At 55.1% G+C, this 14,740-nt stretch overlaps 1 protein-coding gene across 6 annotated transcripts in view; it reads right to left on the bottom strand.

The window, feature by feature from the left end:
* Positions 1-14,740, bottom strand: part of GAS2L1 (growth arrest specific 2 like 1) — a 55,446-nt gene that overhangs the window by 14,595 nt on the left and 26,111 nt on the right. For 5 of the 6 annotated variants that reach the window (XM_044990052.1, XM_044990055.1, XM_044990057.1 and 2 more), the window contains one exon: positions 1,373-1,480. The exons of the other annotated variant lie outside the window; for it this stretch is intronic. In XM_044990052.1, the coding sequence (XP_044845987.1) occupies positions 1,373-1,480 (108 nt within the window). The remainder of the gene's footprint in view (positions 1-1,372; positions 1,481-14,740) is intronic. 6 annotated transcript variants of the gene reach the window in all.

The following is a 14,740-nucleotide window of genomic DNA, read 5'->3' as shown; positions in this document are numbered from 1 at the left end:
TCCATTTTACTTTTGCAGTTCAGCTTTAAGGGCCAAAGACCCTGTTTCTCTTTAGAACAGGGTTCCCAGTGAACCAGCGCTACGTAAGCGGACTTGTTTCTGCAGCACACAGGATGCATTACAAGTATGGGAGGGCCAGCTGCTCTCCAAACCCCCAAGCCAGGGGTCACTCAAAGCCCAGCTCTCCCCCCTGAAACTCCCTCCAGGTGGCCTTCCCTGCCGGATACTCTGTATCCATGCGCAGGGGCCGGGCATAGCTTTTGGGTTCTTGTGGTTCTGGCACTGAGCAAGGACTCAGGACATCTAGGGCCCATTCCCAGCTCTGCTACAGACTCTGTGTGTGACCTCGAGCTGTGATAACGTTCCCATTGGGCAAGGCACCTACCCGCTCCAGCCCATGAAGCGAGGAGACGGAGGCAGGAAGGGGACTGGCCTCATGGGAGAGTGGCCAGCTTTCTCCTGGCACGTGAGGCACGGACTCCCAGAGTGCCGGCCCCTTCTGGGTTGGCATCGGGAGGCTTGGGTCTGTACAGCCCTAACCCAGCCAGCTCTGATGGGCATCAGCTGGCATCAGCGGAGCTCTTCACGAGCAGCCAGCATGGCACCAGCCCCTTGGAGGCCTGCACCCTGTGATCTCCTCCATTCCAAGCTGCTGAAACAGGCCACCCACCCCCACCATGCGAACATTTCTCCTGCTGCCCCCAGGCCACAGCACCCTCAGCATCGCTGCAAGCTCCAAGGCCAGTCAAAAACGCAAGACTGAGGCAGCACTGGGCAGGAAATAAACCTGGACGCTGTTGGCCATGTAGAACCAATGGCACCTTTCCAGCTACTGCAGATCAGGTGTTTAGCAGGACCCGGGATCGTGACCAGCAAAGAACCACCACATGAATTACGACAGGCTAAGAGATCCCATGACACAGACAAAACTTCAAGTGTCATCTGGCATCCCCCTTAGTCCAGCAGCTACCAGAGCAGAACAGGAATACGGACCACTTGATAGCTGCTACGTGCTGTGCAGATACTCACAGCCTCTCCCCAGGAAGTGGGTTGGGTATTAGGGTCCCCACTGTTGGGCTCATAGGTGTGGCAATTTGCTGTAAGGTCACCCCCTGAGCCCAAGCAAAGCTGGGATCAGAACTCAGGAATTCCTGGCTCCCGTCCTGTACTCCGGCCACTAGACAACACTCCCTCTCAATGAAACAGAACCCCCCAGGCCCACCACCTCTGGTAGCAATGTCTAGGGAAGAGAGGAGGGAGACCCGCATTCTGGTATTGCTGGGGACCAGCTAGTGCTCGACACAGAAGAGACAGGGGTGTGGGGAGAAGATGGGGCGGGTTAGAAAGGAAATGTGGCTGTGGAGGATCTTACTCGAACAAAGATCAGCGCGTTGGAGTCTCCCACTTTATATTTACCCTCTGAGACTTTGATCATGGGAAACTGAGAGGGGCAGGTACAGCAACCCAGAATCTCTCGCACCTAAGAGAAGGAGGAAATTAAAATATTAAGGGTCAGTGCCACATACAGGAGATGAACCCCCAGCCCACAGCAGAACCAGGAGGTGCCTGGACTCCCAGTCATACACAGCGAGAGCCTGTCCTCCTTGAGCGGAGGCAGGGCACAGGACTCCCGGAGCCACCACCAAGAGCAAGCCACGAGCACCGCCAGGAGGCCCACATCCCCGCGGCCACCTGCAAGTGACTCTGGCTACAGGCCCTGGACGGGAGTATCCCAGGCTGATTTCGGAGACCTGGAGCAGATTCTGGATGTGGTGCCTGGGAGGAAAGGGAGCCAGGTCGGGTTTCTCGGCTTGCCTGGATAGAATTCTGGGTTCAGTCCATGGGAGAGGAGGACCCAGGCTGGCAAGCCCCCTTCTTTGCCCAGAGAGTTCTTCTAAGCAAATAAAGCAGTGCTGATCGATCCACCCCAGCGCTGTCACGGTTATCCCGTGCTGACCCACCCCAGCGCTGCCACGGTTATCCCATGTTATCCCGTGCTGACCCACCCCAGCGCTGCCACGGTTATCCCGTGTTATCCCGTGCTGACCCACCCCAGCGCTGCCACGGTTATCCCGTGTTATCCCGTGCTGACCCACCCCAGCGCTGCCACGGTTATCCCGTGCTGACCCACCCCAGCGCTGCCACGGTTATCCCGTGTTATCCCGTGCTGACCCACCCCAGCGCTGCCACGGTTATCCCGTGTTATCCCGTGCTGACCCACCCCAGCGCAACCACGGTTATCCCGTGTTATCCCGTGCTGATCCACCCCAGCGCTGTCACGGTTATCCCGTACTATCCCGTGCTGACCCACCCCAGCGCTGCCACGGTTATCCCGTGTTATCCCGTGTTGAGCCACCCCAGCGCTGTCACGGTTATCCCGTGCTATCCCGTGCTGACCCACCCCAGCGCTGCCACAGTTATCCCGTGTTATCCCGTGCTGACCCACCCCAGCGCTGCCACGGTTGTCCCGTGTTACCCCTTGCTGACCCACCCCAGCGCTGCCACGGTTATCCCGTGTTATCCCGTGCTGATCCACCCCAGCGCTGTCACGGTTATCCCGTGCTATCCCGTGCTGACCCATCCCAGCGCTGCCACGGTTATCCTGTGCTGACCCACCCCAGCGCTGCCACGGTTATCCCGTGTTATCCCGTGCTGACCCACCCCAGCGCTGCCACGGTTGTCCCGTGCTGACCCACCCCAGCGCTGCCACGGTTGTCCCGTGTTATCCTGTGCGGACCCACCCCAGCGCTGCCACGGTTATCCCGTGCTGACCCACCCCAGCGCTGTCACGGTTATCCCATGCTGACCCACCCCAGCGCTGCCACGGTTATCCCGTGTTACCCCTTGCTGACCCACCCCAGCGCTGCCATGGTTATCCCGTGTTATCCTGTGCTGATCCACCCCAGCGCTGTCACGGTTATCCTGTGCTATCCCGTGCTGACCCATCCCAGCGCTGCCACGGTTATCCTGTGCTGACCCACCCCAGCGCTGCCACGGTTATCCCGTGTTATCCCGTGCTGACCCACCCCAGCGCTGCCACGGTTGTCCCGTGCTGACCCACCCCAGCGCTGCCACGGTTGTCCCGTGTTATCCTGTGCGGACCCACCCCAGCGCTGCCACGGTTATCCCGTGCTGACCCACCCCAGCGCTGTCACGGTTATCCCATGCTGACCCACCCCAGCGCTGCCACGGTTGTCCCGTGTTATCCCGTGCTGACCCACCCCAGCGCTGCCACGGTTGTCCCGTGTTATCCCGTGTGGACCCACCCCAGTGCTGACACGGTTATCCCGTGCTGACCCACCCCAGCGCTGCCACGGTTATCCCGTGCTGACCCACCCCAGCGCTGCCACGGTTATCCCGTGCTATCGCGTGCTGACCCACCCCAGCGCTGCCACGGTTATCCCGTGCTATCGCGTGCTGACCCACCCCAGCGCAGCCACGGTTATCCCGTACTATCCCGTGCTGACCCACCCCAGCGCTGCCACGGTTATCCCGTGCTGACCCACCCCAGCGCAGCCACGGTTATCCTGTGCTGACCCACCCCAGAGCTGCCACGGTTATCCCGTGCTATCGCGTGCTGACTCACCCCAGCGCTGCCACGGTTATCCTGTGCTGACCCACCCCAGCACTGACACGGTTATCCCGTGTTGACCCACCCCAGCGCTGTCACGGTTATCCCGTGTTATCCCGTGCTGACCCACCCCAGCGCTGCCACGGTTGTCCCATGTTATCCCGTGCTGACCCACCCCAGCGCTGCCACGGTTGTCTCATGTTATCCCGTGTGGACCCACCCCAGCACTGCCACGGTTATCCCGTGCGGACCCACCCCAGCGCTGCCACGGTTATCCCGTGCGGACCCACCCCAGCGCTGCCACGGTTATCCCGTGTTATCCCGTGCTGACCCACCCCAGCACTGCCACGGTTATCCCATGTTATCGTGTGCTAACCCACACCAGCGCTGTCACGGTTATCCCGTGTTATCCGGTGCTGACCCACCCCAGCGCTGTCATGGTTATCCCATGCTATCGTGTGCTGATCCACACCAGCGCTGTCATGGTTATCCCGTGTTATCCGGTGCTGACCCACCCCAGCGCCGTCACGGTTATCCTGTGCTATCGCATGCTGACCGATCCACCCCAGCGCTGTCACGGTTATCCCATGTTATAGACTCATAGACTTTAAGGTCAGAAGGGACCATTATGATCATCTAGGCTGACCTCCTGCGCAACGCAGGCCACAGAATCTCACCCATCCACTTCTATAACAAACCCCTAACCTATGTCTGAGTTATCGAAGTCCCCAAATTGTGGGTTGAAGACCTCAAGCTGCAGAGAATCCTCCAGAAAGTGACCCGTGCCCCATGCTGCAGAGGAAGGCGAAAAACCTCCAGGGCCTCTGCCAATCTGCCCTGGAGGAAAATTCCTTCCCGACCCCAAATATGGCAATCAGCTAAATCCTGAGCATGTGGGCAAGACTCACCAGCCAGCACCCAGGAAAGAATTCTCTGCAGTAACTCAGATCCCAACTCATCTAACATCCCATCACAGACCACTGGGCATACTTACCTGCTGATAATCAAAGATCAATTGCTAAATTAATTGCCAAAATTAGGCTATCCCATCATACCATCCCCTCCATAAATTTATCAAGCTTAGTTTTAAAGCCAGATATGTCTTTTGCCCCCACTACTCCCCTTGGAAGGCTGTTCCAGAACTTCACTCCTCTAATGGTTAGAAACCTTCGTCTAATTTCAAGTCTAAACTTCCTAGTGTCCAGTTTATATCCATTTGTTCTTGTGTCCATATTGTTACTAAGCTTAAATAATTCCTCTCCCTCCCTAATATTAATCCCTCTGATATATTTATAAAAAGCAATCATATCCCCCCTTAACCTTCTTTTGGTTAGGCTAAACAAGCCAAGCTCTTTCAGTCTCCTTTCATAAGACAGGTTTTCCATTCCTCGGATCATCCTAGTAGCCCGTCTCTGAACCTGTTCCAGTTTGAATTCATCCTTCTTAAACATGGAAGCCCAGAACTGCACACACTATTCCAGATGAGGTCTCACCAGTGCCTTGTATAATGGTACTAACACCTCCTTATCTTTGCTGGAAATACCTCGCCTGATGCATCCTAAAATCGCATTAGCTTTTTTTACGGCCATATCACATTGGCGGCTCATTGTCATCCTGTGATCAACCAATACTCCGAGGTCCTTCTCCTCCTCTGTTACTTCCAACTGATGCGTCCCCAATTTATAACTAAAATTCTTGTTATTAATCCCTAAATGCATGACCTTGCACTTTTCACTATTACATTTCATCCTATTACTATTACTCCAGTTTACAAGGACATCCAGATCTTCCTGTATGATATCTCAGTCCTTCTCTGTGTTAGCAATACCTCCCAGCTTTGTGTCATCCGCAAACTTTATTAGCACATTCCCGCTTTTTGTGCCAAGGTCAGTAATAAAAAGGTTAAATAAAATTGGTCCCAAAACTGATCCCTGAGGAACTCCACTAGTAACCTCCTTCCAGCCTGACAGTTCACCTTTCAGTATGACCCGTTGTAATCTCCCCTTTAACCAGTTCCTTATCCACCTTTCAATTTTCATATTGATCCCCATCTTTTCCAATTTAACTAATAATTCCCCATGTGGAACCGTGTCAAATGCCTTACTGAAATCGAGGTAAATTAGATCCACTGCATTTCCTTTGTCTAAAAAATCTGTTACTTTCTCAAAGAAGGAGATCAGGTTGGTTTGGCACGATCTACCTTTTGTGAAACCATGTTGTATTTTGTTCCAATTACCATTGACCTCAATGTCCTTAACTACCCTCTCACTCAAAAAATTTTCCAAGACCTTACATACTACAGATGTCAAACTAACAGGCCTATAGTTACTTGGATCACTTTTTTTTCCTTTCTTAAAAATAGGAACTATGTTAGCAATGCTCCAGTCGTACGGTACAACCCCTGAGTTTACCGATTCATCAAAAATTCTTGCTAATGGGCTTGCAATTTCATGTGCCAGTTCTTTTAATAGTCTTGGATGAAGATTACCTGGGCCCTCCAATTTCATCCCATTAAGCTGTTCGAGTTTGGCTTCTACCTCGGATGTGGTAATATCTACCTCCATATCCTCATTCCCAATTGTCATCCTTCCATTATCCCTAAGCTCCTCATTAGCCTTATTAAAGACCGAGCCAAAGTATTTATTTAGATACTGGGCCATGCCTAGATTATCTTTAACCTCCACTCCATCGTCAGTGTTTAGTGGTCCCACTTCTTCTTTCTTTGTTCTCTTCTTATTTATATGGCTATAGAACCTTTTACTATTGGTTTTAATTCCCTTTGCAAGGTGTTATCCCGTACCGATCGATCCACCCCAGCGCTGTCACAGTTATCCCGTGCTGACCCACCCCAGCGCTGCCACGGTTATCCCGTGCTAACCCACCCCAGCGCAGCCACGGTTATCCCGTGCTAACCCACCCCAGCGCTGCCACGGTTATCCCGTGCTGACCCACCCCAGCGCTGCCACGGTTATCCCGTGCTGACCCACCCCAGCGCTGTCACTGTACCAGGCAGCCCACGTTAGCCATGGTGTGCGAGAGGGTTATGAATCTACTACTGCCTTCTAGCGACCCAAGGAGTGTATCGGAGCCCCCATTACCTCAGCGCCTTGAATGGATTTACCCTCCCAGCAGCCATGGGGCATAGGCAGGGCTATCACCCCCTTGCACAGATGGGACACAGGCAGAGACTCAGGGAACATCTACAGAACTGGACCAGGGGAGGGGCTAGTTAATATTTTTTTTAAATGGAAGTTGAGATTCTCAAGTAATCACAGGACTCTGGGAGCTGGGGCTTTAAGTAAAGCATCAAATATTGGGAGACTGGCAAACAAACAAAACAAACAAACAAACAAAATATCGCCAGAGTTGACGACACTGCATCCGTTGTTTGGGAGCTGGCAAGCCTGCTCAGCACGTCCCTGCCTTCTCGTACAAATTGCTTTGGAGAGCAGCACAGTCATTGTGCCCCCAGTGTGTTCATTCTCACACACACACACACACACACACACAGAACCCGAGCAGGGAGGGAGCCAAGGTTAAGTGCTCAGCAGCCAAACCCAGCACCCAAACACAAGTTCAGAACAGAGAAAAAGGCAGAGCTCCTGCAGCTTCAGCTCTTTTGCTCCTGAACAAACAGTTACAAAAACTATTAACCTGCCACTAGGTGGACGGCAGCCAAGCAAGCCAGGGCCAGCCAGGAATGGAAAACGGACACATTGTGCAAAGTCTAGCGCCTCCACTATGAAAACTGCCCACGCTGCATTCGCTCTGGTGACCCTTGGACACCTCGTTTATGCCGAGCTGAAAGGAGTGAGTTCCAGGAAGGCTTGTGCAGGGAGAATCTGGTGCCCAGAGATCCAGCTCTCCATTCCGTTCCCTTTCGCCCTCCCCCCGGGCTCGAACCGTCTTGACAAATCATCTCCAGTGGCAAATCGATCGATTTCCAACTCGTCTTCTCTCCGTGCTGCTACTCACAGCAGCCACACTGGTCACTGCTCCGTCAGGAGGCCACTCACCCACGGTGGCTTGCAAACCATTCTTTTAATTGGGTTGGATCTTTCCAGCTTCTTCCTGCTGGATAGCGACGGGGGCGTTCAGCTCCTATTTGCTCTTAGAGATCTCGGGACAGGATGGCTCGTTTCCCCTGCTTCTGCTTTTTGAGAAGATTTCAGAAGATGCACAGTCTGAGCGGGCAACAGGTGCTGTATTGCTAACAAAGGCCTTGTCTGCATGCAGATTTCAATCCAGTGTTGGCCACTCTTGCCACGTTATCAAAGGTCTCATCGTATCTGATGTTTACTTAACACTCAAGCTCCTGGAATCCCGTGATTACATGAGACTCTCAGGTTCCAGTTAACACCACGAAAATGTAAGTTTCTAGCAGTCAGTGTGTTGGAGAAAAAGCTTGAAAATGTAATCTGGACGTGACCCAAAGGCTTCACAAACCAGGAGGCACAGGCCACAATATTTAAATAACTATGATTTTTAAGCCAATCTCAGGGGCTTTGGGGACCTCGACTCAGGATTTTGGAACATATGGGGACAGCAATCCTGTAAAATCAATTTAGCTAGACTAATGCAAACTGGTGCCACTCTGCTTTCAGTGAACTTTAAACATATCCATAACTGACTCCAGGCACCCACACCAAAGTGCGTCCACACAAGGGTTGGCAGCGGTTTAACTACGCTGGTTTAAGTGTCATGTTCTCAGGCAGACAAGCCCAGTCACCTTTAAAATGCCCCAGCCGCAAGCAGCTGATGCTTTTGAGCTGGACAATGCAGTTTACCTAAATCACTCAGCTAGGAAATGGGCCGAGTTCGAACAAAAACAAGACAAGAGAGGGATCCCACTGCAGGAAGGGCCTGTCTCAATCAGCACAGCCTGCCACCAAGTGTCTGCAACAGGTTCTCCGATTTATCCCGGCTACCGCTACTTCCTGGTGCGACTTCCCCTTGGAAAATGTACGGGACAGCAACGAAACTGACTAGTCTTTGGGAGCAGATAGCGGCAAGGGATTTTGCTGCTAATTAGCAATGCAAAGCACTGAGCATGTGGCATTCCAATGAGACATGACAGGACCTATGGAGTCCCACTCGCCTCAGGACTTGCAAACCTCTCCTCCATCTGGAAGTCCTGCTCACAGCACCTGGGAGAGCCAGTTCCCCCGGGGGAGGGCCGGCCGGCCAGCACTGCCATCCCGCTCCTGCAGCCCACTGTAGAATTACTGTACCCGATGTATCACAAAACAAACTGAGTGCTGGTGGAACCATTCCCAGACTGGCCTGTATGGGGAGAGTGGAGCAACCATCCTCCAGATGGAAGCGTGCGCCACACGGCTGATTGATCACCGTCCACTAGAACAAGAGGGGGAGTTTTGTCTGGTAGTTCCCCCACTAAAAGCTGAACCTAGACTATGGAACTCCCTGCCACAAGAGAGAGCCTTGCTGATTCAGAAACAAACTCAGCTCTCTGGCCACAGCCTTGTCTACATCGGTGACCCGTAGCTGATCTAGCTGCACCAAGGCCGAGTCCTGCTAAGCTACCATTTGTGCTAGGGAAGGTTCCCACGGCTTGAAACCGAGGGAGGCTGGGCTCATAGCACCCACGCTGGTTTGCACTCCGGGATGGCAGCAGCACACTGAACTCAGGGCAACCCCAGCAGAGGTAAGACCACAGCTTTCCCGTCAACTTCTGCCCGGTACTGTACACTAATCAAGTGGGAAGGGAGGGGAGAGAATGTTATCCTATTTTTAAAGGCTTGGCAGGTGCAGAGAGGCCACTGGGAGGCTGGGTGAGTACCTAGACAGACAAAGCTTCACTGCTGAACACAGGAAATTAAGAGACAAAATCCCCTGTCAAGCTTCATCTAATCCCCCATGCTGCAGAGAGCTGGATGCAGTGAGCTGTGGAGCTCCAGCCCCAGCGCTCCCTTCTCCACACTGCAATTATTCTGCAGCCTGCTCAGCCTGCACATGGGGCCCAGCTGGCTGCCTGGGCATCCTCCAGGAAGGCAAGCGTCCCAGCACTGCCACGGAGACTGGCCCTCAACAGCTGCTGGCTCCAGGCCACAGCCAGAGCATCAGGGAGAGGCTGGTATTTACAGACCCCAGGGTGAAGGCTGCTGTCACTTCCACACAGGGGGATGGAGCCCTGGGACAATAACACAAAACAGATTTCTAACCACTCAGATCAAATGGGACCAAAATCCTCCTGGCCGCAGGCAGCTACAACTTAGCCCCAGCACCGTGTTTGAATTAACGCAGGGGGCAGCTTGTGTCCCACAAAGCCAGGAAGTTCAGCAGAAAGGAAGGGCCCATGGCAGGGGGGCCTGTCCCACATCAGCGGCAGGGCTGATGCGACACAGTGGGATCTGCCCTCCTCTCCCCGGGGAGCTCCTCAGACCAGGGCCCTCCTCCCTCTAGACTGCAGCTCTTCGGGGTCATTCACTTCAGCCCCATGAAGAGGGTTCTCCCCACTACCACCCGCTTCCCATTCCCAACCACTTGCCCTCTGACCTGCCACAGTGGACTTGGATTTCCCAGCGGGAGTGAGTGTGTCAATCCCAGAATGCACATCTGCTTAGGCAGGAGGTTCACAGCCCCCCACCCCCCAGCAGCATCTGGGGTGCAAAGTACACGGGAACATCACTGGGGTCTGACCCTACCGCCCCCACCCCAGCAAGACTCAGCAGTGTTGGCAGAGTTCTACCTGCAGCTTCTGGCTCAAGCCCAATTCCAGGGGCCACCCTCCTCCCTGAGCCAGTCACCACGTTTGCTCAGGTCTAATAGCTCCTTTCAGAGCCCACAGTGCTTCGACATGGGGTCGCTGACAGTCGGAGGAGCAAGCCACGAGCCAAGGGCGAGGACCACTTGGGTGCCCAGACAAACAGGCGCAAGAGCTTGAATGCATAAGAGATACTCGTCCCCCGAGGGATTGGCTTAGTACTGCCACCCCCAGGCTGGAGACCCCTGGGAGCATAGACTCCTTCTCTTCAGCCAAGATTCCCACCTGAAGTCTGGGGAGCTTTCAGCCGAGACCCTCAGCCTTTGATGCCAGAGGAACCAGTTGCTCTGGAGGACGTTAAATAACGCGTGGCTCTTCCCACACAGGCCCCAATGTCCTTGGTGAGAATCATAGGATATTAGGGTTGGAAGGGACCTCAGGAGGTATCTAGTCCAACCCCCTGCTCAAAGCAGGACCAACCCCAACTAAATCATCCCAGCCAGGGCTTTGTCAAGCCTGACCTTAAAAACCTCTAAGGAAGGAGATTCCACCACCTCCCTAGGGAACCCATTCCAGTGCTTCCAGTAGTCACCCTCATGCACACAAGTGTGCTGCACTCCACCCCAGAGCTGGCTGCTTTCTCAGTAGTGCAGCATGTGTCTCGCCAGGCGGGGAAGGCGCCAGGTCTGTCATACTTTCCATGCTGTGAACCCAGAGTACCTTTTCCAACTTAACAGAGGGGTCATGGTGACAAACTCAGAGTCCAATTGGCTGCCAGGAAGCAGTGATTTAGCTACTTCCACGTGGCAGAGACACTAACCCTCCCTCCTCCCCCACAAGGGTGTGGGCCTGAGACTCACTGAGAAGGGAGAGCACAGAAGGAAAGAGAGAAGCCCAGGAACTGGCACTTTGCCCTGTTTACCCAGCTCCCTCCCAATCTCTCTCGGGGTGGCACAGGAGCAATGCCAGGCCCAGACTGAATGGACCCCCAGGGCCAGCAGAGCGGAAGGGGAGAGAGGAGCTGCTAGCACAGGGAAGCAGCAAAGTGCACCCAATAAGGATGGTTTCCAGCACCAGAGGGCAGGATCTGGCACCACGATCTTGGCTCTTTACAACGCCAGGTGTCCTGCAGGGAGAAGGAGCCTCGCTCTACAGGAACTCAGTGTTATTCAATGGGAGTCAGCCAGCCGGGTGCAAAGGGTTGTGAAGGGTCAGGATGGCTTGATTTCACAAGCACAGCTTTCCCAGCCTCCACAGGCCAGTCTGCTTGAGCAGGGGGAAGGGAAGGGGTCATGCAGGTCACCAGCTTGATTGCTCTGGCAACCTGGATATACCAAGGCAGGGTGATCCTGCCCCACACCGCAAAGGGGCCTGCACACACGCACCGCCCCCCGCTCCCCCCGACGGTGCTGTGAATTCTGTGCCAAAGCAAAGGGAACTGTGAGTGCAGTGGAAGCAGGGGAGCCGGTCTGGACGTGTCAGCCCAGAAGCACAGAGCGGGGAAGCAAGATTGTGCAAGGGGGGAGGGGGATCAGCAGTTGTGACCGGGCACGTGTCGCACAAGGGAGTCATGGGGGGGGCTCTGAACTGTCCCTCCCCCACCACCAGTACAAAGATCCCAGCTATGGAGGCTCCAGTTTCTTAAAGCATCTAATGTATTTAGAGGGCACCAATCAGCCCTGCATCAGGGCACCGTGACGCCACGCAGAGGGCGAGGAGCAGCAGGAGCCCAAGTCACCCGCAGGACTCAGCCGGGGAAGAGGCTCCCCAGGAAGGGACTGTGGCTCAGCTGGGGACAGGAAACTCCTGCCGCCTTCCCTACGCCAGGAAACCCCTGGTTAAGGTGGAGAAAACGAGGCGACGCCGTCCTTTGGGACCCGGGGCCAGCGGACGGCTCACCTCACCGGGCTCAGAGATGTCCGAGAATGGGAATGGCCCACAGGGGATGGATCACTTGATGGTTCCCTGTTCTGTTCATTTGCTCTGGGGCACCTGGCACTGGCCACTGTCAGAGGACAGGATCCTGGGCTAGACGGACCCTTGGGCTGACCCGGTCTGGCTGTTCTTAGATGTGAGTGAGCGCTGCTTGACAGTCACCCCGAGAGGTGGGTTCAACATCTCCAGCAGCAGCACCCAGTACTGGAGCCAGAGGCCGGGCTGGGACTAGACCCCCCAGCTGGGCGCACACAGGCCTGGAAAGGACCTCCTAGAGGGGCGCGTCCAGGCAATGCCGTCATTTCATCCCATGCATTAACTTCTCAAACAGCGTCTGAAAACACGGGAGCCATAGCGATACTGTAGGAGTGGAGAGAACGACCGAATCCAGGGGGGACGGTCAGCACACAGCCTGTTAACCTCATCAGTAAATGGGCACGAGTCTCCTGTGACGGCTCCAGCCCCAACAGCACGCCCAGCTCCACAGCAACCTGCCAGCACACAGGCAGCTTGAGATCTTTGGCCACGGATCCCAGTCCCGATCCCTCCCTCCGCAGCTGCCTGCTAAAGCAGGCTGTGTTTACATGCAGGGTGTTAATGTCTCTGCTGTCCTCTCACCATTCTTCTTCCAGTGCCACATAACCAGCTATCCCGCTAACAACCACTTCCTCGAGCTCCTCTGCCCTCAGCTACCACCCACGGACTCTCCATTCTGCTTTCCCCAGCCATGCAGCTGCCAGCTGATGGCTATATTTGGGAAGGCAGTTTGAAACATGCCTGAGGCTCAATGGAGAGAGAGAGTGAAGTTTACGGCACAGATTACGCAGCAGCCTGCCTCTCTCTGCCCTCAACCCGGCGGGCGTTCTAGGACACCTCTATAAATCAAAGCCTTTCCACTCAAAACACTTCACCATGCAGCGAGGAATTTACCCAGCTCCATAATGCAGCCACCTCTGGGGTAGTTAATGGCAGCCTTTTAACAGCACACAGCAACACTAGCTGACAGATGAAAATAGGAAGCGCAGAGGAACATGATCACCAGCTGAAAATGGAAGTGAAGATCAGGGAGCGGTGCACTTAGTAGGCAGAGTTGGGTAACAGATTACCAGAGCTTGAGGCAAGAATCAGAATCAAATTCCTCACCTGGAGGTGGTGAAGAATGTAACATCTGATGTAGGTATGAAAAGTAGGCGTGCAAGGGGCTGAGCAAACAGCAGCAGCTATAGCTCGTCTGAAGAATGTGCCCCCACAAAGAGTCTGGACCATCTCCACCCCCGCCCCCGGTGAAGATTTCAGACTCAGGACACTCAGTGCTACTACACAGCTCCCAGGCAGCTCCATCTGGAGCCAGACAGATTTTCTCCCAGTCCTCAGGTTGAAACCAAGTTGCTCTGCATTAAACCCTCCATCCTTCCATACTGACCACATGGCCAGCACCCGCCCTCGCTGGAAGGAACCCCGCCAGCCTATGCAGCAAGGCCCCGTTCTGCAGCGATTCCCCCATCCCAGGCAACAGGCCGGACAGGATCAGTGTCTCTCCCAGCTCCGGGCAGCTGGATTTTCACAAAACCTGAGCCCCCCTACGTCACACCGAAGCCAGTGGGGGCTGCTGGGTGCTCAGCACCTTGGACAGCCCAGCCACTTCGGTGAGGTGCCCAGAGAGAGAGTGAGGAGCTCACCTTTGAGCCCGCAGGGTTTGACAATCGGGGCCTAAATCAAGCATGTACCGCCCAATCCACAGCCGAGCACTGAGCTGCTCTGACCCCAGCATGGACAGTACTGCGGGACCACTGACATGCACAGGCGTGCGCCTCTCAGGGCGAGATTCGCCAGATGGGTCCGACCCACCGAATTTCGGATCCAGGCTTCTCCATTCTCGGGCAGCCACCTCACTGGAGTCCCCTCTACCTGTCCCTGTCCCTCCTACCCCAAACCTCTCCATTCAGTCCTCTAATCCCCTCCCCCATCACCAGCAAGTCAGCTGAGGCTGGGTGGCAGAGCCGGGTCCCCTTGGCACTTTGCCCGAGCTGGCAACCCTGAAGGCCACTGAAGAGAGCCTGGTGCAGTGCGTGCCCAGTGGCCCTGCAGCAGCCGCACACCGCGTAGGGCAGAGCTCCCTAGGGCCTGTGCTGCATTTACAGTTTCCCCAAGCAGACCCTGGCTGCCACTCCATCATGTGTCATTTCCCGGGGCCCAGCACATGCCCTCCAACTCGCCTCTCCAGCCTGGAGCCCCCGACCCATCCCTCGCAAGCCTACAGCTCCCGCGCAGTGCTGCTGGGCTGGGGATTGCCAAGCAGGTCTGGGACAGGAGTCTAAGCAAACCCTTTCCTGCGAGCCTGAGGCAAGCGCAGGCTGGGCGGCAAGAGAGCGTTTCTTGTCACCAGGCCTCCGAGACAGACATCAGGGTTTCCTGGAGCAGAACAGTGATGCCAGGTGAGGCTGGCGCCCGGGGCTTTGCTGCCCACGGTAACAAGGTGTCAGCCTGCCAGGTGCAGGCAGCGTTCTGCC

This window comes from Mauremys mutica, chromosome 16, assembly GCF_020497125.1.
Source record: "Mauremys mutica isolate MM-2020 ecotype Southern chromosome 16, ASM2049712v1, whole genome shotgun sequence".
Taxonomy (NCBI): Eukaryota; Metazoa; Chordata; order Testudines; family Geoemydidae; genus Mauremys; species Mauremys mutica.
The sequence above is the reverse complement of the archived record's forward strand: the minus strand, read 5'-3'. Positions and strand labels throughout refer to the sequence as shown.